The 20,220-nt window shown below is 38.2% G+C and overlaps 1 protein-coding gene and 1 pseudogene across 1 annotated transcript in view; both read left to right on the forward strand.

The window, feature by feature from the left end:
- The window catches only part of LOC116463813 (centrosomal protein of 112 kDa), a gene marked incomplete at its 5' end in the record, with an annotated part of 357,755 nt that overhangs the window by 81,568 nt on the left and 255,967 nt on the right, over nucleotides 1-20,220 (forward strand). The window contains one exon of the mRNA XM_032147080.3: nucleotides 17,369-17,448. Coding sequence (XP_032002971.2) covers nucleotides 17,369-17,448 — 80 coding nt within the window. The remainder of the gene's footprint in view (nucleotides 1-17,368; nucleotides 17,449-20,220) is intronic.
- LOC116463814 (U2 spliceosomal RNA) lies at nucleotides 15,614-15,756 on the forward strand (annotated as a pseudogene).

The following is a 20,220-nucleotide window of genomic DNA, read 5'->3' on the forward strand; positions in this document are numbered from 1 at the left end:
CTCTTGCTAGACGACAGAAGTTTTTGCCAATTATTTCCTTAAATAGGTTTTCTAAACTTTTTGCTTTTTCTTCTCTTTCAGGAATGGCAATCATTTGTAACTTCAGTTGCTTTATGTAGTCCCATACTTCTCAAAGGCTTTGTTCATCTTTTTAAAATTTATTTTTAGTTTATTTTTGTTTAACGGGATTAATTCAAAAGTCTTGTCTTCAATTTCTGAGAATTTTATTTTCTGCTTGGTCCAGTCAATTGTTGAAGCTTTGAACTGTATTTTGTAATTTCTTAATTATTCATTTCCAGAAATTGTTTTTTTCTAAGATATCTATCTCATTGGCAAGTTTTTAAAATTTATATCCTGAATGATTTTGTGATGTCTGTGTTGGTTTTCAGAATATCTTTTATCTCACTGAATCTCTTTAAAATCAGTATTTTTACTTCTTTATCTGGCATTTCTTTTTTTTTTTTTTCCTTGAGGTGGTGTCTCGTTCTGTTGCCCACGCTGGAGTGCAGTGGCACGATCTCAGCTCACTGCAAGCTCTGCCTCCCAGGTTCACACCCTTCTCCTGCCTTAGCCTCCCAAGTAGCTGGGACTACAGGTGCCCGCCACCATGCCTGGCTAATTTTTTTTGTATTTTTAGTACAGACGGGGTTTCACCATGTTAGCTAGGGTGGTCTCGATCTCCTGACCTTGTAATCCATCCACCTTGGCCTCCCAAAGTGCTGGGATTACAGGCATGAGCCACTGTGCCCGGCCTTTATCTAGCATTTCAAAAATGTTATTTTAGTAAGATCCATTGCTAGAAAATTACTGTGTTCCTTTGTGGGTGCTATGCTACCCTGCTTTTTCATACTTCTGGTATTATTATGGTGATTTATTCACATCTGGAGAAATAGTAACTTCTTATTTTTGAATTTCATTGAAATTCAAACTTCTTGAAAATTCATTGAAATTCAACTTTTTTTCTTGTGGATATAACTATCAAGTATGTTGAGTAGAGCTGTTTACTTCTGGGTATGTTGAATGTTAAGGCTTTATATGATTTCCTTGGTAATAAATAGACTTAGTGTGGTGACTTTCACAAATACTGGTTGTAGTAGTGGTGTACCTAGAAGGTAAGCAGGCTCACAGCCTCCTGAGAAGCCACAGTGGCATTGATGGTTGTGGTAGCAAAGGGCATGGGAATCTTATGTCATTCCCAAGCACTGTGCATTTGTGTCAGCAGATTTATTGTGGGGTTTGCAGGTCAACCTCCAGACCAGTAGGTGGCACTTGCAGGTAAAAAAGCCAGTTGCTCTTGTAGGAATAAAGTTTATGCTTCATCTTTGTTAACCATGAGAAGTACTTCATTGCCCAGACAATGGCTGGGCCATGGAATATTCAGTGGACTGGGTCCTGTGCTCAGTCTCAGTGGAGGCCAAATCTGGGCAGAGCTGGACTGAGCAAGTCTGCATTCACATCTCCCAGCAGTGGGCACAAGCACCAGCCCTGACAGGGGTCTAGAGGTAGTCAGTAGGTGGCTGGAGATAAGGCCGGGCAAGAAACAGAGCAACCACTGCTGCTGCACCAAGTTCTCTGCATGGCAAGTGATGGGTGTCCCACATGCCTACTCCAGGTGATCAGGAGGGGGACCCACCTCTCACTCTTCAGACCTGAGGGGGCTCACACCCCTATTCCAAGCAAGGCAGCCAGTTGGAACACTCAGAAATGTTACGTGCAGTTTTTTTACTTTATTTTTCAAAGCTGCCTGTGGCCACAAAACCCGCTACCCAGGCAAAACCATGCCTCTTTAGCAACTCTCCTCCTAGTTCGGTCTATGAAGGAGGGGTATCCCAATTCTAGCACCCACAGCTGGATTGCACACCACACTTACCTCTAAGTTCTGGCTGTAGGGGCTCTTCCCCTGCTCCAGATCCAGCACTCCAAATCCTGGCCCAAGACTAATGCTGGTGCTGCCGCCACTGCTAGGTTTCAGGGACCCGCCCAGCTTGATATGAGTTAGAATCAAGAATGGCATTGTCCTGTTGGGTCCCAGGTCTGGGACAATGCCTGGGGTACTTTCTGGTATCATTCCTTTTCACACGCTCTTGGCCTCTCTCCTACTTATATCCAGGGCTTGGGAGGGATGGGATGTTCCCATGGCCTAGGTTGCACAGTTCCTCAGTAGACAGGTAGATTGCAGACGAACATTCTCTTCCCCTCTCCTATATTGGAGCTTCACTCAGTTCTCAACCAGACCTAGCCACTGTCTCCCTGCTCACCTTCTCTTCCCCAGTATCTGAAGTTTTCTTTCACTTTCTGTTGATTTTTCATTTCCTTCTTGGACAAAATTCTTCCGAGTAGATGAGGCATGTTGGAAAGGCCTCTGGTCCACCATCTCGGGAAAAACAGAGTTCTATAGATTTCTGACTATGAAACTTAAGTTTCTAAATTATTTTTTGCTATAAGATATAGAAAATAAAAGAGTAGTTAAATGGCAAAGGTTTTGTTGCTGCTTTTGTCACTATCTGCTGTTTTAACATTTATCAAATCAATCTACTTGTAAAATACAAAAATAATAGAAAATGAAAAAAGTTAACCTTTAAACTATTTAGAATACATACAAGTTAAAATTAAATATGGTTTCTATCACAAAATGTTAAAAAACACTTTGTAATACCACCATCTTGTTTATCCATATAGTCACTCAGCAGATACCCATTAAATGGTTATATTGGGGAAGGTATTATATTAGGTAGTGGGGTGGGGTTGAGGATGAATTAGACATAGATTCTGCCCTTCATGAGCTTAGTGTATAGGAAGAAATCTGTTTCTGTCATTTGGAAAAGTGTTTCTAGCAACATGTATTGACCTGCATGTGTGCTCTTTAAAATCATAATAAATTTCCTTATTGTTGCAGTTTTAATGCAGCTCAATACAAAATGTTAAGTATATTTCATATGAAATGGACATACTTTTTCATAATCCTTGATTCCTGTATAAGGCATCAGTATGCTTTAGGTGCACTTGTTTGTCCAGTGTTCATTCTTTGGGCAGATCACTGGCTGTCCATCCATTAAGGAAGAGCTTCCTGGCTTCCTGCTCTGTTGCAGTCTGGTAAGCCCTCTTCCTGATATCCTGGTATGTATGTACCTGTGAGACAGACGGGCTGTAGTGAGGAGAAAGGGATGCACTGGCTATTTGTAAAGTAAGGTATTCCTATCCCAAACTTCATTACATCCTGCTGAGGACTGTTACACACATAGAGATAGACCTCGAAAGGAGATCTTTCCTCTACCATTATCTTTTCTTGGGTATTTAGCCTCAAAGTAAACTAAGGTTTCTGCTATCAGTCTCCCTCCTTGGTGAATGTACACTAGAAAGGGAATATTGGAGCTCAGTTCATCTGTATCCAGTAGCCTGCCGACCATTCCTATTCTATTTCACTTCAAGGAGCAGACCTAAATCCTTTTTATTAGGTATCATAACTACAGTGATTCCCTTTCCATGCAGTATCAATTGGCCTAGCTTTTTAATAACATTACTTGTTAATGTGTATTAGTTGTTTTCATGTAAATAAGAATTGTTTAAAATAATAACAATCTTTAAAAGAAAAATAGCCATCATTGTTCATATTGCATATGTTCCTAACATTATTTACATTGGAAGAAAATGTTGTTCAGCATGCCACTTTTTATTTTACAATTAATTTCATAATCTCCCCCTTTTATATTGACATCTGTTTTTCTTTCTTTCTTAAACCTGCTGTGATCTCAAGCCTTGAAGTTTTGATGTCTTATATTCCTCTCAGGGAATATCCTTTTTGATAGCTCGAAGACCTGACATAAATCTTCTGTAGCTCTGGACTATGTAACTGTAGAGCTAAATGGGATGTATAGGGCTTTTTTTGTTGTTGTTGTTGTTAGTGTTACAGGTGTGCACATTCAATAACTTTTGATATAAAACTTAATTCTAAAGATCTCTTCAGGGGGAGGAAATGCCATCTGAATGACATTATTTTATCCTGCCTATGAGACAGCAGCAGGACAGGAGCATAGGATTCTAACTTGTCTTTGAGGTAGAAGAAACAGCATCAGATGCTGTCCCTAATTTAAGCACACGCATATTATGTAATGGTCTTTATTGATCTCTAGTGGCTATTGTCTGTTCTTAAGATCTTTGAACATCAAACAAATAATAAGTAGTAAACCGAAATGTCATTGTTGATGAATTGTGTCCTCATCTGTTAAATCAGGAAATGGTTAGACTAAATGATTTGACTAGCAAGGAAACACCTGCCCCCTACCAATAACATATTGCTTGTTTTCCAAACAGTTCCAGAGAGTAAAAGATGGTGCTGTTTACCTAGAGAAACATGCCAGACATATGTTAAGCACCTATGTTCTAAAATGTACCGAATTGAAATATCTACTTAAAATCATTCTGATGGAACTGTTTAACAAATGAGATACGAAGTCTAATGGAGTTCACAATCCTTAAAATATAGTTATTCCAATGCCTAGCAATCATGTATGCTTTTTAAAATCGTGTTTAAAATAGTTGCAGCTTTATATTTAACATATTGGATAGTATTTTTGAACTACCACTGACATGATTTTTAAGAGTACTTGTGCCTTTAGTGATGTTTTAAAACATGAAATTGTACAGTGAAAAGATTTAGAGAAGTTATGTAACCTATCCCCAATATGAAAAATACATATTGGGAAGCAGAGGTCATAGCAGTTAAGAGGCATTGTGGAGTTATTCAGCTAGCCAGTGTTTGGGTCAGTACCTCCTCTGTGCACTTTACTATACTATGCTGTCTGCCACAGTATATCTAGTTTCTGATATATAGCACAATCACTTTCTTATTTACACAATATTCCTTTTGTGATTACCTAAATTCTTGGGATGCAAGGGAGCAAAAAAAATATATTCGGTGACTATTCAATAAATGTGCTTATGGCTACTTAAATCAATTATTTATAGAAAATTCTCATGTTTGAGAGTGTATTATGTATCCTTGACTATCTGGTTTGTGTTGTCATTACCTATCACTTTTAAATACTTTTCTGGTATTAACAATTTAAAGTGGGGAAAGGATTACAAGCAAATCATTTATTGCTTACTACCATTTGTACATTAAAAAGGAAGGGTTGGAAATAGCATTATCTCTTTCTAGGTTGTTTGTTCTTTAATTGTCTTTTATGTACAAACAAGGATTTTTTTTTTTTTTGAGATGGAGTCTTGCTCTGTTGCCCAGGCTGAAGTGCAGTGGCACAATCTCAGCTCACTGCAATCTCTGCCTCTCGGGTTCAAGTGATTCTCCTGCCTCAGCCTCTCAAGTAGCTGGGATCACAGGCATGTGCCACCATGCCTGGCTAATTTTTCTATTTTTCGTAGAGACGGGGGTTTCACCATGTTAGCCAGGATGGTATCAATCTCCTGATCTCATGATCTGCCTGCCTCAGCCTCCCAAAGTGCTGGGATTGCAGGCATGAGCAACCGCGCCCAGCCCAAACAAGGATTTTTTTTTAACGCACCAAAAGTATTGATCTGTTCTCTTTTGCCAAGATCTGTATGCAATGATCTCTCACTTTTCTGGTGTTTACTTATGTCACCCACAACTATCTGGAACATAGGTAAAAACTAAAAATGCAATCCAAAAAGGCTCTTAAACAATACAGATATATTCAATTATGAAAAAACAAATTTAAAACAATACTTATTGACTATTGGAGTATGGGCTAGATATTATCTTGGGTCCTAGGGGTACAAAAATGAGAAACAGCTTCTACCTTAAGAAACCCCCAGCTCAAAAGTATGGTCATTGACACATTGATGTTTACCTCAGAGGGGAGTCCCTTGTTTTCCCACCCAGATAATTTCATTCTAATAATTTTAGAAGCAATAAATTAGATCAAGGTGCTTGTGCTAGCACACTGACCAGTGTCAAGAAATGGCAGCTAAAAACTTGTCAGAGGTGAAGATTCAATAATTAATGATAAAAAGCAGTTACAAAAAGACAAAATGCTTAGCAATTCAGGTACTACTTTCTGAAAAGGTAGACAGACTAAGGGAATTACCATGTTGTGGCACATTGTGATTTTGGGTGTTCATAATAACCTTGAGTTATTCAATCTGAGAAGGTATAATAATTTTTCACATATACTGATCATTTATTATGTTCCTAATATTGTTCTAAGGTCTTTACATCAAGTAATTTATTAACTTATCACAATTCTTTGATATACTCATTGTTATACCAATTTTTCAAAGGAGCCAGCTGAGGCACAGAATGTTATGTAGTTTGTGAAGGAATAAGGACATAAATCCATGCCATCTGATTATGAGCTTGGACTCATAATCATCGTGTAATTTTAGAGATAGATTTTTCTCAAAAATTGTTAATTTTTTGAAGCTTCCCATTTAAAGGGGTAAATCTCAACTGTGCTTTTATGTGGCAGTTCTGAGTCCCAGAAAAAAAAATCAGCAGTAAATAGAGGGGAAACTACTGGTACATGGTACATTGGAGGCACAGTGCTAATTTGCAAAATACCTATTGACTTGTCAGCAACTCTGATAGCAGTTCCTTGTTGGTTTCCCATGTAACATATCATTTTAGAGTACCAGTGAAGCAGGCCGTGTAACATATCATTTTAGAGTACCAGTGAAGCAGGCTGTGGCTTGAGGAGAAACGTGCCTCCTCAGTAGAGCAGTGTAACCTAGTTCAAACCCTCCTGGGAATTGGTTTTAGCTATATCTCTGAGAGAGAGATCACACTTAGAGACATGTAATAGAAGCACAGTTACAGCCCCTATAGTTTTTGTCAAGCAGCAAACTGAATGCTGTTCTGAATATCAAGCACCAAATCTGAGTGGTGTACGGTGTTCAAGAATGAGTAGAAGAACAGAACCAAAATGGAGTCTCTGGGAAAGTATTGTAGAGGAAAGGAATGACAGCATTATGCAGAAGATTCAGAGGAAGGAGTTTCTCCTGAAAATGTGTTACTCCAGAAGAAAATGTTTAAAAATTCACCAGTAGCAAACAAGAAGATACGATATCTATGAAGGAGGAACAGATACCATAAGGAAAGAAAGGGATGAAGTGAAAATTGTCATAAGGAAATCGTAAGGAAACCAAAAGTACAGTAGCAGACTTAAGATCACATAGGAGCTGGTTGGGTTAGGTCAGATTTTGTAAAGAATTAAATCAGCGATACGAAGGCAAGGCATAATGACCTTTCAGACTGCAAAAGAAAGGGACAAAGAATCAAAAATTTTGAGGAAGGTGATATTAAGGCAGAAAATAGAAAACCAGTATATAACAACTGATATTTCTGAATGAAGGCTCAGAATAAAGTAACACAAAAATAACTAAAGATATGAGAAAACTTTTCAGAAGGTCTGTGTATGTAATTTTAAAGATTTCACTCTTTATCAGCTAAAAATCAATACAAGATTAAAAAATGTTTGAATGACAGTACAAAGAGAATCATTTTTATAAATGTCCAGACCCCAGGGGGAGGGGAAAGCAAAGTTTAGATGACTTTAGTCTTCTTATTTGCAAACCTAAATGTCATAAAACAATAGAAAAACTTAACATATGCTGTGTTTTAGGCCAAAATGTTGTGACCTAAGAATCTTAAACCTACAGTTTCCTTCATGTGTAAAGGCAACAGAATGACATTTTTGAATGTGCAAAGCCTCAGAAGATATATCACTAGGATTTTTTTTTGAAAAATAAAATTACTGGATGATGGACTTTAATCAACCTAAGGATAAGCAAAAGATCAAATCAAACAAAAAAAAATACTCAAGAATGAAAAAGTACTGGTGAATGCCAAAATTAAAATAGAGATGAATTTAAATATTTATTGTGTACGCAATATAAACAATGGAAATGTCAGAAGAGAATCTTGAAAAAGAAGGTGTGTAAAGTTAAAACAATTTAAAACCACTATCTGCCTCAGCATCTCAAGATTATATAAAAGAAAACTAAAATGACTAGGAGAGGGAGAAGTAAACATATGCCAAGCTATTATTTTAACAGGGCAGAGATATTAATTTTTAGCTTGCTAAATATTAGAGGGATGTAGATTAAAAAAAATTTGTGAACTATTTGTGGCGTCATTAGTGTAATTAAAATCTGTTTCCAAAGACAGTGTCCTTGACAAAATACTAGCAAACCAAATTCAACAGCACATTAAGCGATCAGGCACCATGACCAAGTGGGTTTATTGTTGGGATGCAAGGATTGCTCAAGATAGGTAAATCAATAAATGTGGGAAATGATGGCTGACTAGATGCATCTAGAAAGAATATCTGCCACCAGGGGGCTAGGACATTGGGAAGACTGGCGCATTCCAAGTCGATCTTCAGAGGGAAGTTATTGAGAGTGGACAGAGGGAGGACAGAGACACTGGGCTGAAAGGGGAGGAAGCTGGGAACACTGCATGGGGCTGCCACGCACTGGGTCTTCTTCCTGGCTCGTAATGTCTCCTGGGGAATGGGTGAGTTGAGCAGGCAAGGAGCAAGCTGCTCTTGCTTTGGACTTCTGGAATCCTGGCATCAGAAGACCCCATGACCCCCACACTTTAGCTGGCAGAGAGAGTTGCTTAGAGAGATGGTTGGGGCAGGACTCCAGCCTGTACAGAGCCCAGAGAGTTTTGATGCAGGAATGTCTGCAGGGGAGCATGGCCAGGGATGCCTATTCCCTCAGGCTGGCCATGTTCCTCTGGGAGACTCTAGCCTTAAAAGAATTGTTGAACCTGAACAGAGCAGATGAGGCCAGTCTTACCTGAACTCTCCCATCTGCTGGCCTCTCCTGGGGCCATAGCCTGGCTTTGCCTGCTTACAGCGCAGTCTCAGATGCTCAACCAGGATGCCTCCCTAGGGCCCTCATCATAGCTCCTGTGCTGGCAAACTGTGCCAGATTGTCAGAGAGCTCCAGCAGAATGGCCCCCACTGACATGCACCGGCCCACTCACATTCTCCCTCTACTGCAGCCTCCCCCATGCTGCTTTACCAGCAAGCACTCACCCATGGCCATCCCCCTGTTGCCATATTGGCACATGTGTGCATGGGTCAACCTTGCCCTTCCATGCTGGTGCGGTGATGTGCGTGCATCCCACTGCGCCATTGCTGCCAGCATTAGTGTACCCGTCCCCCACCTGCTGCTGTGTTGCAGTGCTGCCCTTTCTGGTGTGAAAGCACTCAGGGAGGCCAGTGGCCCTGCCTCCCATCACCATTGCCACCACTGTGAACATGCACAAGGAGTTTTCCAACCCCACCCCAGCCAGAAACCCACTGCTATGCCAACACTGCCACCAGTGTGAATGCACACACAGATGCCAGTGACCCCTCCCCTCCATGGTGCCACTGCTGCCACTGTGAATGTGCCTATAGAGGCTGGCAGTTGCTGGTCTGCCAGCGTCCCACCCCAGCTGACAAGGGTGAACCCTGGTGTACTACCATTGCTGCTGGCACATGCAAACAAGCATGAATCACATTGCCACTGCCTGATGAAGCGCTTTGGCTGGCACCACTCATTGGAGTGATGTGGCCATTGGACCAGGAACACTTTGGCCCATTTAACACAGCAGGTTCCCAACTTTGGGGGACCAGAGAACAAAGCCAGTGACCCGATACCAGCCCCTTAGAGTGTACAGTGTGGGAGTATTGAGCTGAGCCTTGGCTCCTCAAAATCTACTAGAAATGAAGCGAATCGATGGACCCCACCTTATGCCACAAACCCCCAAGGACATCAATGGAGATAAAAGCATAAAACAAAACAAAACAACCCCACCATCCAAAGGACAGCAACTTCAAAGGTTGAAGGGACATGAGCCCACACAGATGAGAAAGAACCAGAGCAAGAACTCTGGCAACTCAAAAAGCCAGAGTGTCTTCTTACCTACAGACACCCACACTAGTTCCCCAGAAGTGGTTCTTAACCAGGCTGAAATGGCAGAAGTAGAATTTAGACTATGAATAGGAACAAAGATGATTGAGATTCAGGGGAATGTTGAAACCCAATCCAAGGATTATAAGGAATACAATAAAATAATATAGGATATAAAATATGAAAATGCCATTTTAACAAAGAACCAAACTTACCTGATAGAGCTGGACAACACACTTCACGAATTTCAGAATACAGTCACAAGTGTTAACAGTAGAATCAACCAGGCTGAGGAAAGAATATCAGAACTTGAAGAACAGCTATCTGAAATAACTCAGTCAGACAAAAATAAAGAAAAAAAAAGTAAAATTAAAACAACTTCAGAGAAATATGGGATTATGTGAAGAGACCAAATCTATGACTTATTGGTGTCCCTGAAAGGGAAAGAAAGCAAGTAGCTTGGAAAATATACTTCAGGTTATAATTCATAAAAATTTCCCCAACCTTGTTAGAGAGACCAACATTTAAATTCAGGAAATGCAGAGAACCTTTGCAAAGTACTACACAAGAAGACCATCCCCAAGACACATAGTTATCAGATTCTCCAAAGTTGAAATAAAAGAAAAAATATTAAAGACAGCTAGAGAGAAGGGGCACGTCACCTACAAAGTGAAGCCCATCAGGATAACAGCAGACCTTTCAGAAGAAACCGTACAAATCAGACATTGGGGGCCTATATTCAGCATTCTTAAGGAAAAGAATTTTCAGCCAAGAGTTTTATGTCCCACCAAACTAAGCTTTATAAGCAAAGGAGAAATAAGATCCTTTTCAGACAAGCAAATGCTAAGGGATTTCATTACCACCAGACCTACCTTATAAGAGGTTCTGAAGAGAGTTCTAAACATGGGAAGGATAGACCGTTAACAGCCACTACAAGAACACACTTAAGTACACAGGCCACTGACACAATAAAGCAATCACACAAACAAGTCTGCATAATAACCAGCTAACAACATGATGACAGGATCAAATAAGCACATATCAATACTAACCTTGAATGTAAATGGGCAAAATGCCCTAATTAAAAGGCACAGAGTGGCAAGTTGGATAAAGAGGCAAGACCCAATGGTATGCTGTCTTTGAGAGACACATCTCATAGGCAGTGATACCCATAGGCTCACAGTAAAGAGGTAGAGAGAAATATACCAAGCAAATGGAAAACAGAAAAAAGCAGGGGTTGCTATTCTAATTTCAGACAAAACAACCTTTAAATCAACAAATATCAAAAAAGACAAGAAGGACATTACATAATGGTAAACTGCTCAATTCAACAAAAAAACCTAATTATCCTAAATATATATGTACGCAACACAGGAGCACCCATACTCATAAAGAAAGTTCTTAGAGACCTATGAAAAGACTTAGACAACCACAGAATGATGATGGGAGACTTCAATACCCCACTGACAGTATTAGTCAAATGTCAGATCATCAAGGGAGAAAACTAACAAAGATATTCAGAACTCAAATTTGACACTTGACCAAATGCATGTATAGACATCTACATAACACTCCACCCAAAACAACAGAATATATATTCTTCTCATCTGCACATGGCACATACTTTAAAACCAAGCACACAATTGGACACAAAACAATCCTCAGCAAATAAAAAAAGCAAAATTATACCAGCTACACTCTTGGACCACAGTGCATTAAAAATAGAAATTAATACTAAGAAAATCGCTCAAAACCATATAATTACATGGAAATTAAACAACCTGATCCTGAATGACTTTTGGGTAAATAATGCAATTTAGGCAGAAATCGAGAAATTCTTTAATGAGATTAAAGATAAAATGTACCAGAATCTCCGGGATATAGCAAAGGCAGTGTTAAGAGTGAAGTTCATAGTGCTCAGCACTCATATCAGAAAGTTAGAGAGATCTCAAGTTAACCACCTAATAGTACAACTAGAGCAACCAGAGAAACAAGCAAACCAACTCCAAAGCTAGCAGAAGATAAGAAATAACCAAAATTAGAACTGAACTGAAGGAAATTGAGATGGAAAAAACCATACAAGAATACTTCCCAATACTGTACCAGGAAGTAACTGAATCCCTGAACAGACCAATAATGAGTTCCATAATTAAATCAGTAATAAAAAGCCTACCAACCAAAAAAACCCCAGGACCAGAGGGATCCACAGCCTAATTCTAGCAGATGTGTAAAGAAGAGCTGCTACTATTCCTACTGAAACTATTCCAAAAAATTGAGGAGGAGGGACTCCTCCTTAACTCATCCTGTGAGGTTAGCATCATACTGATACCAAAACCTTGCAGAGACACGACAAAAAAAGTAAGCTTCAGGCCAATATCCTTGATAAACATTGATACAAAAATCTTCAACAAAATACTAGGAAACCAAATTCAGCAGCACATCAAAAAGCTAATTCACCACAATCAAGTACACTTTATCCCTGGGATGCAAGGTTGACTCAACATATGCAAATCAATAAATGTGATTCATCACATATACAGAATTAAAGACAAAACCCACAGGATCATCTCAATAGCTGCAGAAAAGGCTTTTGATAAAATCCAACATCTCTCCATGTTAAAAACCCTCAACGATGTAGGCATTAAAGGAACATACTTCAAAATAATAAGAGCCATCTGTGAGAAGCCCACAGCCAACATAATACTGAGTGGGCAAGAGCTGGAGACATACCTTTGAAAACCTCAGCAAGGCAAAGATGCCCTCTTTCACCACTCCTATTTAACATAGTACTGGAAAACCTGGCCAGAGAAATCAGGCAGGAGAAAGAAAGAAAAGGTATCCAAATAGGAAGAGAGGAAGTCAAATATCCCTGTTTGCAGATGATATGATTCTATGCCTAGAAAACCCTATAGTTTTTGCCCCAAACTCCTTGATCTGATAAACAACTTCATCTGATAAAAAAACTACATTTTTTCAGGATAGAAAATCAATGTACAAAAATCACTGGCATTCTTACACACCAGCAACATCCAAGCTGAGAACCAAATCAAGAATGCAGTTCCATTCACATTGGCCATAAAAAGAATAATATACCTAGGAATACACCTACCCAGAGAGGTGCAAGATTTCTACAATGGGATAAAAAACATTGCTCAATGAAATCAGAGATGACACAAATAAATCAAAAAACATTTCTTGCTCATGGATAGGAAGAATCAATATTGTTAAAATGGCCATACTGCCCCAAACAATTTACAAATTCAATACTATTCCTATCAAACCACCAATGACATTCTTCACAGAATTAGAAAAAACTGTTTTACAATTCATATAGAACCAAAAAAGAGATTGAATAGCCAAGACAATCATAAGCAAAAAGAACAAGCTGGCGGCATCACATTGCCTGACTTCAAACTATATTATAAGCCACTGTAACCAAAACAGCATGGTACTGTTACAAAACAGACACATAGATTAATGGAACAGAATAGAAAACCCAGAAATAAGACTGCGTACCTTCAACCACGTGATCTTCAGCAAAGTCAACACAAACAAGCAGTGGGGAAATGACTCCCTTATTCAATGAATGGTGCTGGGATAACTGGCTAGCCATATACAGAAGATTGAAACTGGACCCCTTCCCTACACCATAAGCAAACAAAGTCAATATGGATTAAAGACTTAAATGTAAAACTGAAAACTATAAAAATCCTGAAAGTTTACCTGGAAAATACCATTCTGGATATACAAAGTGGCAAAGATTTACAATCAACAGAGTGAAGAGGCAAACTACAGAATGGGAGAAAATATTTGCAAACCATTTATCTGATAAAGGACTAATATCCTAAATATATAAAGAATTAAAACAACTTTATAGCAAAAACACAAATAATCTGATGTTTAAAAAATGGGCCAAGGACTTGAGTAGACACTTTTCCAAAGAAGATATACAAATAACAGGTGTATGAAAAATTCTAGACATCACTAATCATCAGGGAAAAGCAAATCAAAACTAAAATGAAATATCACCTCACACTTGTTAGAATGGCTTTTGCTGACACACACATACACACACACACACACCCCAAAGGGATAACAAGTGTTGGCCAGGATGTGGAAGGAAGAGAGCTTCTATACTCTTTGGTGGGAATGTCATTATGGTAAACAGTGTGGAAGTATCTCAAAAAATTGAAAATAGCACTACCATATCATTCAGCAATTTCCACTTCTGGGTTTATATCCAAAGGAAATGAAATCAGTATGTTTAAGAGATATCTACACTCCTGTGTTCATTGCAGCACTATTCACAAGAGCCAAAATATGGAATCAAGCTAGATATTTATCTCTGGATGAATGGGATTGACCTAAGTGTTGTATCTATGGATGGAAGAAACTGTGGTATATATACACAGTGGAATACTATGCAGCCTTAAAAAAGAAAATTCTGTCATTTGCAATAACATGGAAGGTCCTGGAGGACAAGTACTGCATTATCTCACTTATACGTGGAATCTGAAAAAGCAATCAAACTCCTAGAATCAGATAATAGAATGGTGGTTACCAGGGGCTGGGTGGGGAGGGATGTCAGGGAATGGGTAGATGCTGGTTAAAGGGTACAAAGTTTTAGTTTAGGCTGGTCACAATGGCTCATGACTATAATCCCAGCACTTTTGGATGCCAAGGGAGGTTCACTTGAGGGCAGGCATTTTATACCAGACTGGGCAACATAGTGAGGCCCCGATTCTAAAAAAATATCCAGGTATGGTGGTGCATGCCTGTAGTCCTAGCTACCTGGGGGGCTGATGTGGGAGGATCACTTGAGTTCAGGAATTTGAGGTTACAGTGAGCTATCATTGTGCCACTGTACTCCAGCCTGGGTGGCAGTGAGACCCTGTCTCAAAAAAAAAAAAAAAAGTTTTAGGAGGAGTAAGTATCTGGAGATATAATATGGTGATTATTATTAATAATAATCTGTAGTATACTTGAAAATTGCTAAGAGAACGAACTTTAGATGTTCTCATCACAAAAATAAGTATATGTATGATATGATGAATATGTGACTTAGCTTGATTTAATATTTCTACAATGTATACATATATCAAAACTTCACACATATCATATGTATATACAATTTGTCATTTTTCAATTAAAATAAATTTTAAAAACACCATGTTGTATACCTCAAAGATGTATAACTTTATTTGCCAATTATATGGCAATAAAGCTGGAAAAGTCATTTTCTGTCTCTGTGTCAATCTGTCAGAACGTGGAGGAGTTGAGGACAGTAACAAAAATGCTATGTATAAAAAGTAACATAAAAAATTAGGGAACAGGAAAAAAACGGCATAAATAGTATTTTAGTGCTAGCAATAAATCTAAGAAGAAAATGTATGATTTGGGCCAAATTCAACTTGCGAGAGAACTTGACTAACAAAGAACGATTAAAGCAAAAGGAGAGGTGAATGTGTATAAGTAAACACCAGTGTAAGATAACATCTCACATATTAGTTTCTCCCTTTAACTTTCTTCCAAATTGTCCTTCCCCCACACTTTCACTTGAATACATTGACTTTTCTCTGTGTGTTTTTCCTAAGTTGGTGGGTGATTTTTCACTTAAGATTTTATTTTTTACTGATATAAAAACATGTTTCCAGGATCTTTGTATTAGCTCATATCCGAATTTCATTTTGAGGTTTTAGTCTTTGACTCTGTACATTAAAAAGACTAGATTTGCATCGCTTCTCGGCCTTTTGGCTAAGATCAAGTGTAAAAAGACTAGATTTGCGTTGAAATGGTGCTTTTGTTGCTTTAGTAATGTTTGTACTCCAGTGTAGTATGCTTACTATGTGCCAAACACTGTAATACATATTAGAGATCCAAAATAATAATTAAACACTTGAACATGGTAAAAACTTGAACAGCAGACTTCTTTTTCCTACATGTAAAATAAAATAAATGTAGTGGCAAAATTTTGCAAGGCAAGTTGCTCTTTCTCTTTCTCATAAGACAAATAGTCTTTATGAGATACTTTAAATTTACCATTTAAAATATGGGGGAGGGTGGCTACAGGTTCCTAATTCTCTTGCTTTTTCTTCTCTGCCTCTCAGTGTATTCTTACTTTTGAGATTATCATCATAGCAGCCCATAGAAGCTTTTCGATATTATCTTGGAAAATTTCCTGTCTGAAAACACTGAGAGCAGAAATCCAAAAGAATTTTAAAAAGAAGAGGTAAAAGATAGGGTTTGAGTTAAATAGGTCTCCATTTAAGCTGATGTAAATAGCTAAATACAGGTATTTTTGGCTAGCCCTGATTCAGTGTTTGATATGGTTTGTCATAGTATATTTGTTTTGTTGTTGTTCTTGTCGTTTCTCTCAAACCTGTTGGCCACTCGTTTCACTTTCAGCCTTACCTTGCCTACCAGCAGGTCTGTAGCGGGTATTCCCACCCCACCAAGTAACTTGAGCTTTCACACCTCCCAGCTGGGCTCTGCATCCTCAGTTGCCGTGTATGTGGAGCCATGGCTGCTGTTTCATTCCTTCCTTTTCGTCCAGCTGTACCAAAGTTTCCCTTTTACATTTTAAGATCCGTAAAATGTCCACATTGGCTATGTTTATCTGCATATGCATATGAAGAGCTTTTTGTGAAGACTTTTTTTTTTTTTTTTTTTGAGATGGAGTCTCACTCTGTTGCCCAGGCTGGAGTGCAGGGGTGCGATCTTGGCTCACTGCAACCTCCACCTCCCGGGTTCAAGCAATTCTCCTGCCTCAGCCTCCTGAGTAGCTGGGATTACAGGCGTGCATCACCATGCCTGGCTAATTTTTGTGTTTTTAGTACAGACAGGGTTTCATCATGTTGGTCAGGCTGGTCTCGAACTCCTGACCTTGTGATCCGCCTGCCTCAGCCTCCCAGGCGTGAGCCATCGTGCCTGGCCGAAGACAAATTTTCATTTAGCCCTTCTTATTGATGCTGCCATCTCATTTACTCAAATGATCCACATTTAGGAAAGAGGTAGGCATGGTGGGGGGAGAGGGGAGGGGTGGCAGTTTCCTTCCAGACTCAGCAAATGGTTATACAAATTATTCCCAGCAGTGGAAGAGAAGACCATTTCATCATAACCATTATGTGTTCAGGGAATATAGACACATTGTTCACTGTATTCTCTTGAATCTTGTAAGATTTCTTTTCTTTGATTAAAATATAATTTAAAAAATCTAAAGTATTCCTTTTTTTATTTTCTTTTAACTTATGAATTTATTTTAAAAGAATTCACCTGCAGGTAGACTCAAGAAATTCACTTTGAACAGAAAATAGGTATTTGAGTATAGTATTGAAATCATTCTATGGTAGACCAAGTTTCTATCTTGAAATATCTAAATCTGATTTTATATTAAAAATGGATTTTTGATCACTGTTTCATTGTTTGTATGTCTCTTTGAAGTAAACTTTACTTGTCTTCCAATAAATTTTCCATGTTCTTGTCATGGCAGGCTCATGACTTGCAGAGTGAACTTGATAAAGGAAAAGAAGATACTCAAAAGAAAATTCATAAATTTGAGGAAGCTTTAAAGTGAGTAAAATTGTAATGCATTTGATTTAAAACTACCCTTTATTAAACTGTGAGCCAAATTAAGTAACTGGGACCTAAACACTATATTTTTATAAGAGCTTTGCTATGGATTCGTTTGTATCAGTTTTCCATCACAAATCTCTATCTTCAGGATTTTATTACTAGCCAGTAAATTGTTTTAAAAAAAGAAACATCAGTTCAGCTGTTTTTAAGTGATAGGAATGTAAAAAAATAGAACTTAGTGGTTTCAGATGCTCTGTCCCTCTTAAACAAAAACAGATTTTTTAAAAAATGAGATTTAGGTCTTAGGACATTTAGAAATTCCTCTGTAGATTTTGTTGAGCAGTTTGGGAAATGAAATGTTCCAGTTGTTATAATTGAAAATGGATTACTATACAGGCATTATTTAGGAAAGAGTTTGTCTTATGATATACTTAGTATTTTAGTGTTTTAGTGTACTTAGGCATACATTAAAATATTAGATTTTATTTGTCTTCTCCATTCATTTACTAAATTGATTGGACTCTCCTATTACTAGGTTTGTCCTTGCAGTTTTTAGCTGAAAAAACATTGATTCATTTAGATAACTTAAAACATAAATTATTGTGAGGTGTGAACTCAATAAATATCGAGTTCCCATCATGTGTCAGCCAATGTTCAGCACATTCCCATAGAACCATATAGTCTAGTTGGAGAGATATTCAAGACATTTGGCAATTTGGTACAGAATGATAAGAGTTTAATTGGAGGAAGGTCAATACGGTGACTGACCCAAGAAAGTGATTTAAGATTAAGCTTTCTTGAGCTCAAAAAAGTGATTTAAGATTAAGCTTTCTTGAGCTCAATATACCTAGCTAACTCCCAGAGAATCAGTAATTTTATTTCACTTGCTTCCCTAAACCTCCAGATAAGAATGACTTACAGAAAGGCCAAAAAGAATACCCAAGATCAAACACATTTAGTATCGAATTCTGCCTGGGAAGATTGCATAACCATTCCTTCTCTCTCACTTTGCTTGTTAATAAAATATATTGGCTCAGTTCCTGAATAGAACATTTTAATGTGATTTATAAATGATGGCATCACAAGACATCCATGTTTTTATCTACAGAGGGACTTATTTGTTTACCTTGTCAATATGCATTAGATGAAATCAGGAGAGAACAATAATATTCATTAGATATTAAGTCAAATAAATATTGAACAAAACTCGGGCAGTCTTGTTTTCTTTTTTTGAGATGGAGTCTCACTTTGTCACCCAGGCTGGAGTGCAGTGGTGCAATCTCGGCTCACTGCGACCTCCGCCTCTTGGGTTCAAGTGATTCTCCTGCCTCAGCCTCCTGAGTAGTTGGGATTACAGGCACACGCCACCATGCCCGGCTAATTTTTGTATTTATTTATGTTTTTTAGTAGAGACTGGGTTTCACTATGTTGGTCAGGCTGGTCTCGAACTCCTGACCTCGTGATCTGCCCGCCTTGGCCTCCCAAAGTGCTGGTATTACAGGCGTGAGCCACCACACCTGGCCCATTCTTGCTTTTGTTAATGGATAGGATGCTCTCTATTCTTCATTAGTTCATTTTTTCTCTTTAAAATCATTAACTACTTTCTTTATGAAGATTTCTCCATGAACTTTATGAAATTTATCATAATTTTTCTCTCTTGTTCTACTTTGCCTTTGTTCTTTTTAAATTTCTTTATCCTTTCTTCATTTCTTCATTGGTTTATTGATTTATATTTTATAAGTCTAAGGAAGGGATAATTTCTTTTAATCAGTGGTCCTCAAACTTTTTGGCACCAGGGACCAGTTTTATGGAAGAAAATTTTTCCATGGCTAGGGGGTGGGTGGGGAATGGTTTTGGGATGAAACTGTTCCACCTCAGATCATCAGGCATTAGATTCTCATAAGGAGTGTGCAAGCTAAATCTCTTGCTGGCACAGTTCACAATAGGGTTCACGCTCCTGTGAGAATCTAATCTGACAGAAGGCGGAGCTCAGGTGGCAATGCTGGCTCGCCTAGGGCTCATCTTCTGCTGTGGCCTGGTTCCTAACAGGCCATGGACCTGTATGGTGCCCTGGGGTTTGGGACCTTGGCTTTAAATAGCAGTAAGACAACAAATATTTGTTTAGTACCTACAATGTTTACACATTGTAATATCATACTAAAGGAAATAAAAGGTTTAGAAGACAGCTCAAGATGTAATGATGTTCTTAATGATTTTCCAGTCCAGGTTAGGCATTTGAAGTACTTAAAATAACTAGGTATTAACTTGTTGACCATAACAGCAATTAAAGTTCAGAAAGATCGTTTCAGTGTGATATTAGGAGTTTATGTATATAACAATATAGTATCTTTTAGTGGTGCTGGTAGATAGTCAAAGAGCCCTGAAATTTCTGCAGTTTTCTATATACAATATAATCATTTTCTGAGCCAAGTAACCCTCTTTAGGTACTTCAAAGGTCTTTGCCAAAATACTGAATTTTACTTGGAGTTAAAAGAAGATATTTTAGAATGTTAAATAAAATTCTTCTGTAGATTATTTATCCATCCTCCATATAGCTAATACCTTCATTTTGGCTAAATGTCTGGATGATCTTAACAGTACAGTACCCAGCATAGTAATAATAATGTAGTCTGAAAGTAAAAGAGTAAATTATTGTGAGGTCTAACTTCAAAGTAAACAGCACAAGTTGGCTGTTTTCCCAAAGGAGAATATTGTGACTGCTACTGCTTTTGAATCTAAGAATAGCATTAGATCTGGTTGGCCCAGAGA

Source organism: Hylobates moloch, unplaced genomic scaffold (genome assembly GCF_009828535.3).
Source record: "Hylobates moloch isolate HMO894 unplaced genomic scaffold, HMol_V3 SCAFFOLD_68, whole genome shotgun sequence".
Classification (NCBI taxonomy): domain Eukaryota; kingdom Metazoa; phylum Chordata; class Mammalia; order Primates; family Hylobatidae; genus Hylobates; species Hylobates moloch.